At 61.1% G+C, this 16,198-nt stretch overlaps 2 protein-coding genes across 3 annotated transcripts; one reads left to right on the top strand and one right to left on the bottom strand.

Annotated features, from left to right (window-relative positions):
* Nucleotides 1-563: 563 nt before the first annotated feature.
* CHCHD10 (coiled-coil-helix-coiled-coil-helix domain containing 10) lies at nt 564-2,462 on the bottom strand. Of its 2 annotated transcripts, none has more exons than XM_054712606.1 (4): nt 2,325-2,462; nt 1,834-2,053; nt 873-1,023; nt 564-767 (listed from the first exon to the last, which is right to left on the bottom strand). In XM_054712606.1, the coding sequence occupies exons 1-4, from the start codon at nt 2,363-2,365 to the stop codon at nt 748-750; spliced, it is 432 nt and encodes a 143-aa protein (XP_054568581.1). In that variant the 5' UTR covers nt 2,366-2,462; the 3' UTR covers nt 564-747. The 2 variants fall into 2 exon arrangements, with proteins under 2 accessions (XP_054568581.1, XP_008140870.1); XM_008142648.3 differs by having other exon boundaries at nt 873-1,020.
* A 3,487-nt stretch (nt 2,463-5,949) lies between these two features.
* Nucleotides 5,950-16,184, top strand: MMP11 (matrix metallopeptidase 11). Its single transcript, XM_054712595.1, has 8 exons — nt 5,950-6,057; nt 11,279-11,508; nt 12,417-12,560; nt 12,656-12,789; nt 12,903-13,144; nt 13,261-13,477; nt 14,162-14,419; nt 15,329-16,184. Exons 1-8 carry the CDS (start codon nt 5,950-5,952, stop codon nt 15,460-15,462), a joined length of 1,467 nt encoding a protein of 488 aa, XP_054568570.1. The 3' UTR covers nt 15,463-16,184.
* The last annotated feature ends 14 nt before the right edge of the window (nt 16,185-16,198 follow it).

Below are 16,198 nucleotides of genomic sequence, written 5' to 3'. Positions count from 1 at the left end.
CAAGAGGAGCCAGATCACAGACAGGCTGCGAGGCTGCTGGGCACCCCTCAGATGTGGGTGCAGAGACAAGAAAGGTGAAGAGCCCTAGCTGGTTTGGCTCAGTGGATAGAGCGTTGGTCTGTGAACTGAAGGGTCCCTGGTTCAATTCCGGCCAAGGGCACATGCCGGGGTTGTGGGCTCGATCACCCCCAGTAGGGGGCATGCAGGAGGCAGCCAGTCAATGATTCTCTCTCATCATTGATGGTTCTCTCTCTCTATCCCTCTCCCTTCTTCTCTGAAATCAGTAAAAATATATTTAAAATGTTTAAAAAAGAAAGAAAGGTGGAGGGGCAGGCATCCCTGGGAGAGTAGACAACTGGGAATTCCAGCTCCTGGAGTCACATGCCTTTTAAGTCACCTGCTAATGCCTCACTGCCCGCTCTGACGGCTCAAGGCTGTGGGGTTACAACAGGGCTCCTCCCTTCCACCCAGGAGGCAGCGTGGTGAATCATCCACCCCCCGCCCCCTTCAACCAACGTGCTCCCGGCAGAGAGGCCAGTGAGACGGCACACAGCAGGCTCTGGTCTAAGATAAACTTTTAATTGCACATTTGTGTCTCGGGTCATCGATGGGGTGAGGAACCCACACCATCCCGGCTACATGGGTACATTCTGGCGTTTTGGTCTGGCTGTCGGTGAAGGGGTGCAGTGGAGCGCAGAGCTGGGCCCAAACCTGCTCCAATCCGCAACACTGTGCCCCCCGGTCTCTTCAGGGCAAGGAGCTCAGACCTGTGGAGGGAGGGGTGGGACGGGCTGGTGGTCAGCCTGAAGGTAGAGGGAGAGGGGATGTCCCTCCCAGCCTCCCCCCCGCCCGGGACGGGGCCGCTTGCTCACCGTGGTTGTATTTGCACTGCTTCAGGGCCTCGCTGAAGCCCTCACACAGGGTCAGGTCCCTCTGCGTGGTGGAGCAGTCCAGGAACTGCTTGATCTCATAGGCGCAGGGCCCCATCTGCAGGGGCTGGGAGGAGGCACGGGCAGGGGCCTGCTGCGACGCATGAGGCAGCAAGGTCAGCTCAAGGTTGGTAACGAGAAGTGGGTTCAAAGCTGGGTGCCCCCTCCCCCTCCCCACAATCCCAGCCTGGGAGCCCCAAAGCTCCAGGCAGGCTGACTGACCCAGGACCAGCAGGCTCCGCTGCTCCATCTCTTAAACAGGGTGAGCCCCACAGCCCTCTCAGAGCCACTCAGATGATGCTAGACAGCGTCTCCCTGCTGCCTCCTCGTGGGCACGTGGGGCAGGTAGGAGGGGCAGGAGAAGAATCTCGAAAAGCCCAGTGAGTATGAGCCCCACCCCGTAAGTTCTAGCAATTTCCTGGCTCAGCCACACTGATCCTCATGACCCCTGACCCTGCCACGAAATCTGCAATTGGCTCAGGACTGGTGGGGTGCCCAGTGGGTGACGGGTCAGCAGGGAGCAGGCCCCAGAGTCACCAGCCACAGCGCCTGACGTAGGAGGGGGAGAGGGAAGACTCGGGAATTTCCACATCCCTCCTTTCTACTAGTGTTGGGTGACCTTGGGCCCTAAAGTCACGAGGTTCCCCATCTCTAAAGGGCTGGTTGGCATCTGTCCCTGGGCGTCCAGGGACCTTGGCCTGAGGGGAGGGTCTGGGAGGGCCAGCCTGTGAGCGATAGAAGGGCAACAGCAGAGTGAGAAGATAGGGACCTGGTTGGGCAAAGTCCTGGGCCTGAGGCAGCTCGGGAAATGCCTGGACACAACTCGGTGGACATTCCCGCTGGACTCCCTGCTCTGTGGCCTTCAGAGAAGTGGGCCTCAGTGTCTCGGGGCCCCACTGCTCACCTGCTGAGCGGCAGGCTGGGCTGGCTCTGAGCTCCCCCCGCTGAAGGCTCCAGTCAGGGCGCTGCCCATGACATGTCCTACCGCCGAGCCCACGGCTACCCCAGCGGCCGTGGACGCCATCTGCGCCATCAAGCCGGGCTGGCCCGACGGGGCGGGAGCCGGCGCGGCGGCCGAGGGCGGAGGGTGGGCGGGCGGGTGGGCAGCAGGTGCGGCAGGGCGGCTGCGGGGTGGAGGAGTCGCAGGGTTAATCCTGGCCGGAGCCCAGGCCAGGGGCCCGAGGGGCCTGCAGCCCCTGGACCTGCCCCCCTTCCCTCCTCCGTAGGGTGGGTGACCACCGTCTTAAAGACACGTGGTTGTGGCATTCCCTCACCCCCACCCCACCCGCACCCCCGCTAAGATGGCGCAGTCGTCCCCAAGGTCACGCTGTCGCGCCCTTGGAGAGCACGCGCTCCCGCAGCCTCCCCCACAAGGGGCCCCTGTCCCGCTCTCACCTGGCCGGCCGGGCGGCCACGCTGCGGCTCCCTCGGGGCATGGTCGTGGCGGTGGGACTCGGCCGAGCTGACCAGAGACCGCAACGCTGGTGGCGATTCTGTCTCCGCGACCGACGCGACACCGCCTGTCACCGCCGCGCAAGGGGCGGGGCCTCGGGGACACGCCTCCAGCGGGCGGGGCGGGGCGCACGGCGGCACCTCGCTCCCGCGGGGCCCCCGCTCTCCGCGGCCGTTTCAGCTGGAAACACCACTCTGCGCCCTCCCTGCGCCTGTCCCGAGCTGTGTGCGCCCCGGGGACCGGAGCCAAAGTCGCCGAGCGCAGAGGGGTTCGCGGGGCGATCGCGAGGCGCAGGGAATGGAGTTGGGTGCTGTCCGGTGCTCCAAGGCAGAGGACGCAGAGAGGCGGCCGGGGGAGGCCCGCCTGGGAGGGGGCACGGGGCGCCAGCCGGGCTGTGCTCCTCTCCCTCCTATCAGACAGGGTTTGCGGACTTCGGTGTGGTCTCAGGGTCGCGGGGGTGGGGGTGGGGGTCGGACTAGAGCCGCGAAGAGGTGCCTGGGGGAAGGCCTGGCGGGACCCAGAAACCCCGCCAGGGGGCGTCCGGAACCCGTCTTCGACTCCTTCCTGGCCAAAATGCGCTGCAGGCACGGGCAGCCTAGGACAGCACCGCCTGGGGTGCGATGAGGCCCCCCGCGTGGCCCTCCACCCCACCTGACACCCTGCCCCCACGAATGCAACGCCGGACACCGACAGCGTTTGCACGACATCCCAAAGGCTGTGCTGAGTGCCTAGAGGCGGTTGCACCTGTTTGGATCCCGTGGCCTCTGGATTTTACCACCTTGGTCCCAGGCCGGGGGGTGGAGGTGGGGGTAGCGGGGGGAGGCAGGGCAGGGAGTGGGGATTTAGGATGCTTCCCAGCCCCTCGGGGACTCCAGGTTTTATGGTCTTTTCTGAGTGACTTCGCAGTGGTCATATTATTACCCTGGGGAGAGGAGCTGACTTTTTTTTTTTTTTTTTTAATATATTTTATTGATTTTTTACAGAGAGGAAGGGAGAGGGATAGAGAATTAGAAACATTGATGAGAGAGAAACATCGATCAGCTGCCTCCTGCACATCCCCCACTGGGGACGTGCCCGCAACCAAGGTACATGCCCTTGACCGGAATCGAACCCGGGACCCCTGAGTCCACAGGCCGACGTTCTATCCACTGAGCCAAACCGGTCAGGGCTGACTTTTTTTCTTTTAATATATTTTTATTGATTTCAGAGAGGAAGGGAGAAGGAGAGAGAGACAGAAACATCAATGATGAGAGAGAATCATTGATCGACTGCCTCCTGCTCGTCCCCTTACTGGGGATGGAGCCTGAAACCATGTGCCCTTGACTGGAATTGACCCTGGGATGCTCTATCCACTGAGCCAAACGAGCTAGGGCAGAGCTGACTTCTTTACTGCACACTCCCCCCCCCCCACCACCACCAATCACTCTTTCTGGGAGAGGAAACTGAGGCCTGGTGGCACAAGGATTGTGAGGAGGATGAAATCACCCAGAGCCAAAGCATTGGGGGGTGTGGAGAGGAAGGTTGATCCAAGTGGGGAAAGGTGACCCCTCTGTGAGGAGGAGGAGGAAGCATATTCAGTTACTTCTAGACCACATATACCTGCAAGTCATATGCACGACTGTGTTCTTACCTCTCAGCCAGCCTGTGGAGCAGGGCCCTCCCCTGACCCCTGTCTGGGCCTGGGCCTCAGTTTCCTCCTCTCTTAAGTGGAGTTGACCACCCACTTGAAGGTGAGGTAAGCATGGGAAGGGTGGGCCATTGTATCCTCACAGACATGCCAGTCCTGGTCCAGCCTCTGCTCCTTTGCTCCTGCAGTCCCCGCCCACCTGTTCGAATATGCCAGTTGGCCCATCCTTCCAGGCTTAGCAGGGTCCTCCTCTGGCAGGAAGCCCTCAGGGACCAGACCACCTTACTGAGTGCATGGTTAGCTTGTGACCATGGCCCCCCTCCCTGGGCCTGCCCTGCAGGTGGCTGCTACTTCCGCTCTCACAAACGGTGGACTTCAGGGTCCCCAAGGCACGGCCATGCTGCCCTGGAGACCACTTAATAAACGTTTTTATTGAAACAGTTATCTTTTCATGTATATCAGGGAAATGTATAATTCTCTCACCAAATCCATGATTTCTTTTTCTTAAATATTTTTATTGATTTCAGAGAAGAAGGGAGAGGGAGGGAGAGGGAGAGAGAGAGAGAGAGAGAGAGAGAGAGAGAGAGAAACATCAATGAAGATAGAGAATCACTGATCGGCTGCCTCCTGCATGTCCCCTACTGGAGATTGAGCCCACAACCCAGGCATATGCCCTTAACTGGAATCAAACCTGGGACCCTTCAGTCTGCAGGCCGATGATCTTATCCACTGAGTCAAGCCAGCTAGGGAAAATCCATGATTTCTTGACCAATATTGCTAAGAAGGAGGCTGAAGTATTTCAATTTTTAAAAGTGAGTCACTTGAAACAAAAAGTTGCTAACCGTTAGGACGTAGTAAAACTCACTGCTGTCAGCCACCTCCTCGTCCTCTAGGCGTCGCTGTGGAGCCTTCCTGGGGAAGCTGTGAAGGCTCCCCGGGGCTGGGACCAGGACGGAGAGTTGAATCAATCGGCTTGTCCTCTGCTCCCTCCCAGCCTCCTTCCCTCCCCAGTCCTCGGCTGGGTGCCCACAGCCTCACCTTGTGACACCCAGGACCCTGCCCACCAGGACAAAAGCCACTGCCGGCTTTTTGGCTCGGCAGTGTTGCCCATGATGGAGCAGACTGCCTAGTGAGATGGTGAGGCCCTGGTCATCCCAGGGAGGGTAAGACCGGCCAACCCCTTCCAGCATGTGGACACCACCCCCTGCTTTCGGTCTCAGGAGCCCCGAGGAGCCTGTTGGTCCACCCCCAGGGCCCCACTCTCCTCTATCAGCACCCTCCCTCCCGCTGACCAGCTGGACTAGAGGAACTCCTGCTCACACTCCATTGCCTGCTGGTATGGAGAAGCCTGTGTGGCCCCTCCCTCTTGGGACCTTAGTTTCCCCCCCCATCGATATAAATTGTCTATGTTCCAAGCTGGGGGGCTGGCCCGTCTCCATATGCCTCGGTTTCCCCTGGGACACATGTTACTGTTCCTTTTCTCAGCAAGGCTCGGAGGAGTGACTTGCCCATGGGCACAACCACCTGTCACAGGCTAACAGGAGATCAGAGGCCAGGCCACCGGGGAGACCAGCTGGGGATGCGCCTCCCAAAGATGGGGGTAGGGACCAGGAGGAGTGGACCGCGACTTCTCTCAGACTCCCCGCCGCACATTGGGGAAACTGAGGCCCAGAGCAGTACCACTTGGCCAGGGTCACCCAGCACCAGGCCTCAGACCACAGGCTCAGCCCGCCCCCTGGTTAGTCCGGGGTCTCTCCGGGGCCCAGGCCCCCTACCCGGCCAGCAGCTCCCTTTCCACCTCCCCCAACCGGGCGGCCGGCGTCGCGGCGCGGCGGGGAGAGTTCAGAACAAAAGGCGCGGGGGGCGGGGCGGGGGCGGGGCGGAGGCTATAAGGGGCGGCGGCCCGGAGCGGCCCAGCAGGCCCAGCAGCCCCGGGGCGGATGGCTCGGGCCACTCGGCTCCGCGGCGCGGCACCGCGCGCCCTCCTGCTGCCTTTGCTCCTGCTGCTCGTGCCGCCGCCGCTGCTGGCGTGGGCCCCGCGGCCGCCGGTGAGTGCCCGCCGCCGGCCGGCCCGCTCCTAGCCAGGGGGTGCCGGGCACGCGGGCTGGGCCCAGGGACGGAGCTTGGACCCACGGGGCGCCCAGGGGACCCTGGAGCCGCCCGTTATCCAAAACCTCTTCTGGGTCCCTGTGGGCGTGATAGATAGTGAGCTGCCTGTCCCAGGAGGTGTGCAAGTGGAGCCTGCATGGGGATCGCCCGGGCTGGTGAGGCGGGACTCGGCGCGCTGGACACACGCCCCCTATCAGCGTGGGAACCCGCTCCTCGGCGCCCCAGCCGCAGATGTTGGGGTGTGCCCAGGGCAGTAGCAGAGGGGAGTGGTTACTGGGCCCTCTATCAGGGACAAAGCAGAGCAGGTCTCAGGCTGGTGTCAGCCTCTAGGCGGGTGGCCTTAGTGAGCCCACGTCACCAGGTGTGCAGTGGGCTGGAGGCTTCAGGAAGAACTGGGGAGGCCAGCAGCTGGGCTGGGGGAAATGGTGTCTGAGCCCAGGCACCTGCCAGGGGCAAGTTTGGGAGGCTTGGAGCCAGGACAGCATGAGCGTGAGAGCTGCAGTGTGTGTGTGCGCACGCGCTTGCGACTGTGAGAAAGTGAGAAAGGAGGGGGGGGGGCAAGGGTGGAGAATTGAGAACCTCAGGGGGCAAAGGGGTGGGAGAGCAAGGGAATGGGGAAGAATGTGTGAGAGGAGAAGAGGAGGGCCAGTCCTGGGGGGAGGGGTGACAGCCTGCTTGTGCCCAGAAAGCTGAATGCTGCCCTCAAGCTGGGGCTTTGAGGGACCAGGAGCAGGGGTGGCCAGGCAGAGCCTGGAGTCAGAGCCTGGGCAACTGCAGGCCTGGGGGCCCCCGGGGAGCCCATCCCACCCCTACTGGCAGCTGAGCCATCCAGTCAGCTCAGGCAGGTAGGAAACCATGAGGAGGTGTGCTAAGCAGGAGTGGGGTCTGGTGAGGAGGGAGGTCTGACCAGGCTGGGCCCCTCTGTCCAGCCCCCCCAGCTCTGCCCTGGCCAGCCTTGCCCTCACTGGCTGAGGAGATAGGATGCGTGGGGTAGGGTAAGTGTGAGGCACCTCAGTCTGGAAGCTTTGCCTCTTCCCCAGCCCCTCCCAGTCCCCTAGATTTTGGGGCAGTCGAACCCACGGGTTCGGAAATGGGAGAGATCTGGGTTTGAACCATGTGACCTGAGGTGAGCCCTCTTGTGCCTCTGAACCTCACCCTCTCCGTCTTGTGAGAAGTGGGTGGGAGATCACAGGGCCCACGGCTGGGCATTGAGGATTGTTAAATGAGGTGATTTGGGGAGTGGTACAGCCAGTCACACTGGAGACATTCCGTCACCTGTAGCTGCCCCGTTGATATTTGCGCAGGGTCAGTCGGGGCCAGGTCTGAGCCGGGCTGTTGTCTGTCACTGCAGATATGCAGAGAGCATCTGGGGTCGCCCCGATGTGTTTATCCCCAGGCTGCTGCTGGCAGGGCCAGGGAAGCTATGTAAATATTTATCCATCCCCGTTCAGCAGCTTTCAGGGTTGATGAAAGCCCCGAAGCCCCTGGGACCAGCTGGGGGGGCGGGGGGGGGGTGGTGAGAAGGGGAAGATTAGGCTGCAGCATCGGGGAGAAGACGGACCTGCCTGCCGACTGGCTGTGTGACTTGGCCAGGTTGCTTGGCCTCTCTGAGCCTCAGAGGGGCTTGATGCTGAATAGAATGGCATGATGATGCTCCCCTGTCTTCCTCACAGCCTCCTGGCAGGGTTACCTCCTGCCAACAGCAGACGGCATAGCTATGGTTAATGATCTCTATTGGACCAAGAGCAAACTGAGGCCCACAGAGGGGCTCAGCTAGTCTGGCTCTACCCAGCAGTCTCCTAGTCTGGGGTCCTCCTTTATCTCCCCTCTACCGGATGCCTCCCATTTTCCTGATTGGAAGTTGTCCCAGAGGCTGACCTTGAGCCTCTGGCCCAGCCAAGAGATTGAGTCAGCCGAGAAATTCCTCGAGGATGTTTGAGGCTCTGGTTTAGTGCCCGGCGGAGGACGGGGTGAGCGAGCTGGGCTCCTGGCACACAGGCTGGCTGAGGGCGGGTACTAGCGCAGGAGGAGGGAGCACGCCAGAGGAAGAGATACTTCTCAGCAACGTGGGGTGTGGAGACAAGCCAAGGGCTAAGGGGGTGCGAGGAGAGCTCTGGGTGGGGAAGTTCCTGATCTAGGACCAGCTCTTGCCCCACTTGCTGTGTGACCCTGGGTAAAGTCCTTGACCTCTCTGGGCTCTGGAAAATGCTTGCTCCCTGACCCCCAGGGCCCAGCACCCAGCTCACTGAATCCCAGCAGCCCCGGGAGGACCAGCATGCCCATCTGAGGAATCAGTGGGCTGCCTGGTGCCAGGCCAGGAAGGACTCAGAAAGATGAAGTGTGGGAGGTCAGCGGGGCAGGGAGCATGTGTCCCATCCCAGTAACGGGGAAAAAGAGGCCAAGAGCTATTAAGTGATGGGCTTCCCCCAGAAGATCCTACTGGCTGGAGGCCTTCTTTCTAGTGCCTTCTGCTCACTCTCTTTCCAAGACCCATGAAGGCGACACAGAGAGGGAGCAGGAGGCCTTTGCTTGTGGGGAGACCCTGCAGAAGTCACTCTCCTTCTCTGGGTTTGCAAGCTCCCTTCTGACTGCAACTCCTGTTTTACGATTTCAAGTCTGGAGACTTTGGGGGAGCTGATGCCAGGTGGGTGGTGGGAGCGCTGGGAAATCTGGTGACGGCAGGTTCCCAGGTGTTGGACAGGAGGGCTCACAGAGGCAAGGAGCAGAGCCAGGGAAGACGCTCTGCCAGAGGCTGCAGCAGGCGCTACGGAAGGAGGCCACGTCGCCCGTGGCCATGGCACTATTCCCATTTGATAGCTGGGGAAATCAAGGCTAAGAGAGGACAGTGACTTGCCCAGGGCCACTCTATCCAGGGGTGCCGTGGCATAGAACTGGGTCTTCTGAATCTCAGTCTGTGGCTCTTTCTACTGCACCGAGAGTACAGTCTCTGGGGGTGGGCTTGGTGCCTTGTGGGGGCAGGAGAGGAAGGGATGGTGTGTGTGTCCATTACCCACCCTCCCTCCATGGCTGGCTGCTCCAGGCCTCACTGGAAGCAGAGAGAGAGAGAGAGAGAGAGAGAGAGAGAGAGAGAGAGAGAGAGAAGAAATTTCTGCCCAGGGGCATAAACAGAGCTGGCCACGCCCTTCCCAGGGAGGGTCCTTTACCCCTGCCCCGGGGTGGGGGAAGGAAACTGTACCCTGAAGGTCAAGGGAGTGGTGTGGGGAGGGGAAGGGGCAGGCCCTCATGGCTGGTCACACAAACCTGGGGTCCACATCCTCAGTGTGAGACCTTGCATAGATATCATCCCCACCTTATGGGAGGAGGGGGAGGTCCAATGAGCCCACCCGCTTGGGAAGTAGCAGGTGCTTAATATTTTCCCACTCCTTCTCTTCTTCTCCAAGGCGAGGCCCCTGGGGTCCCTCCTCCAGGAGAAGGGTGACTCCAGCCCAAAGAGCAGGTAGGGCGGGCTGCGAGCACCGACAGCCTGCCATCTGCCAGCCGTTACCGGGGCAAATCGCTGAACTTCTTTGGGCTCCATTGCCTCGTCTGAGAAATGGGCATGATGAAGGTGGGGTTGGTGAGCGGTCCCATCAGGGGCTAAGAGCATGCCCGTGGGGCAGGGTCCTGGCCTCCATACAGGTGAACTGCAACAGTGATGAGTACTTAATAGCAGGAAGCCCAGTATCGGCTGGAACCCACAACCCAGGAACCAACCACTCAATAAGCAAGCTCAGACCGAGGGAAAACTGGTCCTGGGCCCCACATACCAAGTAGCTCCATAGCCGCCTGCCTAGGGGTTCGGAGGACCCCTTCATAGTGAGGTATTCTGGGGGGTTGAGTCTGGCTGGCTCTGGGGGAGTTGAGTTGTTGGTGGCTCTATAACTGGGAGCTTGAGGGAGGTGGGGTGAGGATGCTGATCAGGAGCCCGGGGCCTGGGAGAGCTGCCAGAGGCTGAGGCCGAGGCCGAGGCTGAGGGTGGGGCCTGGGTGGCCCGGCTCCCACCCCAAATATGGCCGTGGGGAGGCCACAGCTGCCCAGACCAGACAGGCACCGAGTATCTCAGCAAACAGCGCCACGTGCCTCTCCTCCAGCTTCGCAGTGTCCACAGCCAGCCTGGGCCTCGGCCCGGGGCATCGGAGTCCTCACCTGGCCCCGCCGCGCCCTTGCTGGAGGATTTCACAGGGTCTCCCAACCTTTCGGAGCTTCCGCTTTTTTCATGAACTAGAACTTTCTTATGAACCCTGGGACTTTCAGAGGGTGGCAGCTCCAGGTCAGAATCACCTGGGGCTCTGTCTGGGGCTGGGCAGCTGGTAACTGCTCCCTCTCTCTCTCTCTCTCTCTCTCTCACTCACACACACACACTCAGGCATGGAGGGGGCAGGCAGACCACACCCAGCCCTGCTGTGCACCCAGCCCTGGTAAAGTGTGAGCAACACTGCCCTCAGCCATCAGACCCCCTTTCCCAGACTGGGTGCCCTTCCTGGGTACCCGGCCCCAGGCTACGTATGTGCTTTAAATGCATTACCTTGGCTCATCCTCAGATCCACACTATGGGGAGCAATTAGCCCCACTTGTCAGGTAAGCAAATCGAGGCAGAGCTGCAGGCCCTCCACACTGAAGAGTGTCTGCGGTGGGAGTCCTCGGCAGGGGTAGCTTACGTGACGTACGTGACATGGGAGCTGGGACTGGAAGGGAGGGGACTCAGGAAGAAAGGGAGGTAGATGGTATTTGCTGGGGCTGGGTGGGGGTGGGGTGGGGTGGTGGGGGGAGAAGTAGGGAAGCAGGAGGCACTGCCTGGCGTCTCCTCAGAAGCGTTGTGGGGCCCATTGCTGGGGGTGTGTGGAGAGTATAGTCTCTGTGCCCCCACTCAGACCTCATCAGCCCAAATGGCCAGAGCAGGTGACAGGCAGCCCTGGGCCCTTCCAGGCGGGAGTGGCAGGCAGCAGGAGGCCTTGCACCAAGTGGTCAGGAAACCAGTCCGCTCGTGCCAAAGGGCCTGCAGTGCGGCAGTGAGCACGCCTTCTCTCGCCCTCGGCCTGCCCAGAGGCAGCGGCCGGGGCTGAGTATGGGTGCTGACAGCCCACAGCCCTAACAGTGAGCCATGAGGAGTAGAGGCCTGACCTGCCCTCCCCGCCCCCCCATCCTCTCTCTCCTGCCCAGGACACCCACCACCGCCACCTGGTGAGGAGGGGGCCACAGGCCTGGCATGAAGCTCCTCCCAGCAGCCTGGCACCTGCCCCCGCTGCACAGGAGGCTCCTCGTCCTGCCGGGGGCCCCAGACGGCCCCGCTGTGGCGTGCCTGACCCACCTGATGGGCTGAATGCCCGCAACAGACAAAAGCGGTTCGTGCTGTCGGGTGGGCGCTGGGAGAAGACGGACCTCACCTACAGGTAGGGCCCTCAGCCATGAGCAAACTCTGGAACACTGTGTGTGTGTCCGTGTGTGCCCCGCCACCCTTACACCTGCTTCTGGAGGCACGCCAGCTCTCCATGGCTAACAAACCTGTGTGTCCACTGGCCCCTGAGCCAGCCATGGGCCGACACTCCTGAACCCCAACTTAGACGTACACACAGACAGCACCCCTCCACACATATGCCCTCCCACGGCAGAGGGGCAGTGCTCTGTCAGCCCATGGCTGGCCGCCCCGCAGACCTGCTGGCGCACAGCTCTCAGTCTACAGGCAGCTTCTCTGGCACCTGCTAAGGACCAGGCCCTAGGACTCCATGGGGAATGAGGTGGCCACAACCTGCCCTCTGGGGGAGCTGGGCATTGACCTTGCTGTTGTTCCAATCTAGCACCCTAATTCAGGATCCATGCAGGTGGGGAACAGGGGTGAGGGGACAGGTAACAGCTCGGGTGACCTGAGGCCCCTGGGAGTGAGGCAGAAGCTGAAACGTCTGCCTCGTGCACATGGGGACTTGTTTGGGGAGAGAAGGCACATGAAGACTACTGTGGCATCACATGGCATGGGAGCTGAGACTGCTGGGGGCCTCAGAAATGTCTTGGGTGGGAACTGGGAACTGAGAGGGGGCAGGTCCAAGGGTCAAGTTCTCCCCACAGTGAGCGGTACAGCCAGGTCTACAAGGTGGGTCTTGGGGCCCCTGGTCCTGTGTTCTTCCCACTGCATGCGGACACCTGTGTGCACCAGGGACACAAACCCACATCAGTGCACCACACCTGAGGCTCACGTGGCCTGTGTCCTGCGTGCCTGCCTCCCCCACTGAGCGACGCTGGCCCAGTAGCCATCAGGGGCTGACCGTGCCCTGAGTGAGCCCCAGGCTCCTCCTCCTCCCCCCAGGATCCTTCGGTACCCGTGGCAGCTGGTGCGGGAGCAGGTGCAGCGGGCGATGGCAGAGGCCCTAAAGTTGTGGAGCGAGGTGACACCACTCACCTTCACTGAAGTGCATGAGGGCCACGCTGACATCATGATTGACTTCACCAGGTAAACCGGTGGCCTGGAAGCCCTCTGGGGACAGTCCCAGCTGTCAGCAGCTGCTGACTCTGCGCCCCCCCACTCCCCCCCCCCCGCCCCCGCAGGTACTGGCATGGGGACGACCTGCCATTTGATGGACCTGGGGGTGTCCTGGCCCATGCCTTCTTCCCAAAGACCAACCGAGAAGGGGATGTCCACTTCGACTATGATGAGACCTGGACTATTGGGGACGACCAGGGTATGGCCTGGGGACCATCTTGCAGAGTGGGCAGCTGAAGATCAGAGAGGACGGGAACTCTCCGGGTCCCGGAGCTGGGGTACCTGCTGCAGGAGGCCATTTCCCTTTTCTAGGCACAGACCTCATGCTGGTGGCAGCCCATGAATTTGGCCATGTTCTCGGGTTACAGCACACGACGGCTGCTAAGGCCCTCATGGCCCCGTTCTACACCTTCGGCTACCCACCCAGCCTCAGCCCAGACGACCGCAGGGGAATCCAGCACCTGTACGGCCGGCCCCGGCCACCCCCCAGCGCCAGGCCTCCGGCTCTGGGCCCCCAGGCTGGGGTGGACACCAACGAGATTGCACCCCTGGAGGTGAGGTGCCGGAGGGTGGGAAGACAGGAGGTGAGGCCCTGCGCCAGCTCTTCCAACCCCTGGCCTCTATGGCTCCAATGTGGACTCTTTCCTGGCCCTCTCCCCCCAACTGCCAGCCGGAAGCTCCACCAGACGTCTGCGGGGTCTCCTTTGACGCGGCAGCCACCATCCGTGGCGAGCTCTTCTTCTTCAAGGCAGGCTTTGTGTGGCGGCTGCGCGGGGGCCAGCTGCAGCCTGGCTACCCTGCGCTGGCCTCTCGCCACTGGCAGGGACTGCCCAACCCCGTGGACGCAGCCTTTGAGGACGCCCAGGGCCACATCTGGTTCTTCCAGGGTGAGTGGGGGCTATGCTCAGGAGATTTCCAAGAGCCAGGAGTGCCATGGCCAAGGGTCGGGACGGACAGACAAATATGGGCAGGGAGAGGGTGCTCTGAATCCTCAGGGTCAAGGGAGAGCAAGGCTCACTGCTCTGGACACAGCTGGGAGCCTCCCGGAGCGGGTGGCTCTCAAGGTGGGCGTAGAATAGAAGGTATTGCACAGCGGGCCACGCATTGGCCTCCAGCTCAGAGGTAGTGAAATGATTCACCTAAAGACACAGATGGAAAAGGTAAAGCAGGGATTTGATCTAGGTCTGGCGACCCTGGAGCCTGTGCTGTTAACTTTCAACTGGCAGAGAGCCTGGAGCATTCCAGGTGGCAGGGACTTCATACACTAAGGCCCGGCCAGGACCTGCCGTGACAGAGCTAAGGCCAGGGGGTGGTGAGCAGTCAGATGCCAGGGGAAGGAACGGGAGCCCGGGCACCTCTCTGCTGCTTAGAATAACCTTTCTCACGTGGTACGTCCCAGAGCCTGCACCACCCCAGCTTATTCCTGCTGGCTCCAACGTCCCCTGCACTGAGGGTGCCAAGCAGGACAATGAAACAGGCTGGGGACGTCTGCGGCGGTGGCCGCTGGGCAGGCCCATGATGGCTGCAGTGTGGCCGTTGCACAGCCCCATCGCAGCCTCCCTTCTCCGCAGGGACTCAGTACTGGATGTACGATGGTGAGAAGCCAGTTGTAGGCCCTGCCCCCCTCTCTGAGCTGGGCCTGCTGTGGTCCCCGATCCACGCAGCCTTGGTCTGGGGCTCTGAGAAGAACAAGATCTACTTCTTCCGAAGTGGATACTACTGGCGCTTCCACGCCAGCACCCGCCGTGTGAACAACCAAGTGCCCCGCCGGGCCACGGACTGGCGAGGGGTACCCCCTGAGGTCGATGCCGCCTTCCAGGATGCGGATGGTGCGTTGGCGATGGGGTGGCTGGGGGAAGTGGTGCGGCAGCTGCATCTCCCACCCTGTGGGGCCTGAGCATCAGTTTTTCATCACGGGTCCTTTGTCCAGCACCCTCCCCAGCAAGCCCCCTTCTCGTGCCAGGGCAGTGCCACACCACTAGGTTGCAGATAAGATTGAGAATCAGAGAGGTGCTTCCCAGGACTTGCCCAGGCCCCCTGGTCATGGCTGATAAGAATGACCATCGCACACTGATGATGCTCCAGGCTCCTAAGCTCCCTGAATGTCTCATGCACTTCTCGGGTGTTGTACCCGTTAGGAACCCAGTTTCCAGAGGAGCAATCAGAGGTTCAGGTGATGAGGCTCCCTAACTGAGGCCACCCAGGTGGACAGTGGGCAGCTAGGACCACCACCCAGGCAGTCCCTGCTCCCAACCATTGAGCCATCTGGCCTCTTGCCATCTCCAAGGACTAGGTTGGGGACTCACAGTCCAGTGCTCGCTCTCTCTCGTGCTCTCCCCTTGCTTCTGTGCTCTCCCACAGTGGGACCTGTTGGGAGAACTATCATGTGGTGGCCTTGGACGCTAGGTTGCCTGTAGCACCCACAGGACTCAAGATACCCATATGCATCTGGCTGGTGGGTGTAGGAGTGGAGTGATGTGGAGGGAGGGCCAGCGAGGGGAGTGGGACTTGCTTTCCTGGCAGGTAGGAACTGGGCCTCCAAAGCACCCCCATCTGTCAGGCTGAAGGGCTCCCCCAAGGGAAAAGAGGTTCCGGAGGCCTGCAGGTTTCAAGGAACTCAGCAGTGGCCAAGGCCTGCCCACCTGGACCTCCCCCTGTGCCCAGCCCTTGGCACAGCCTGATAGCAGGTGTGAGGCCCAGCGTCCACTCGCCCAGGCCTGACCCTCCTTTCTCCTCAGGTTATGCCTATTTCCTGCGCGGCCGCCTCTACTGGAAGTTTGACCCTGTGAAGGTGAAGGTCCTGGAAGGCTTTCCCCGTCTTGTGGGCCCCGATTTCTTCGGCTGTGCAGAACCTGCCAACACTTTCCACTAACCATGGCTTGGATGCCCTCAGGGCCCCCGACCCTTGCCCAGCCACTGACTTCACCAAGAGACCCGTGGCCATCTTTGTGACTGTGGGCATCAGGCATGAGACAGAGCCTGTGTCTTGTCAGGGGGTGGGGAGGGGTCCTGCCACCATGACAACTGCAGGGAAGGCCATGCAGGTCGTGGTCACCTGCCAGCAACTGTCTCAGACTGGGCAGGGAGGCTTTGGCATTAGAGGTGGGGTGGGACCGGGCCTGCTCTACCCAACCTGTGCAGGTCACAGTCGAACCTCAGAGAGCTGTCCTCGCTCTCTGTCCCTGTCCCTCAGGAAAGGACCTCAGTAGATTGGCGGGAGCTGGAGCCCCTGCTCTGTCCCTGCCTCGAGGTTCCTGCAGGGTGCTAGCACATGGATCCTGGGGCCCCATGGCCTTCTGCCCTTTCCTGAGACGCCAGCTTGGAACTGGCTGCCTTCCAGTTGGTGATCCTGGAGATCTGTTCCCCAAGATCCAGGCCAGAAGGTCCAGAGTCAGCTGGGGAGCGGGGTGCTTCCTGCTGGAGACCCAGGGCCCTGAAGGCCCCAACATACCTCAATCCTCTCATGGGCCAGATCCTCCCATCCCCCTCATCCGAGCACTGAGACCTTCCAAAGCCATGTAAATATGTGTACAAAGCCTTTTTTTTTTTTAAATTGAGGTTTCTCATTAAACATGGTCATGATAATTTTCTACCTGTTTGCCTGGGGT

Source organism: Eptesicus fuscus, chromosome 23 (assembly GCF_027574615.1).
Source record: "Eptesicus fuscus isolate TK198812 chromosome 23, DD_ASM_mEF_20220401, whole genome shotgun sequence".
Classification (NCBI taxonomy): Eukaryota; Metazoa; Chordata; class Mammalia; order Chiroptera; family Vespertilionidae; genus Eptesicus; species Eptesicus fuscus.
This window is presented reverse-complemented; position numbering and strand designations above follow the sequence as displayed.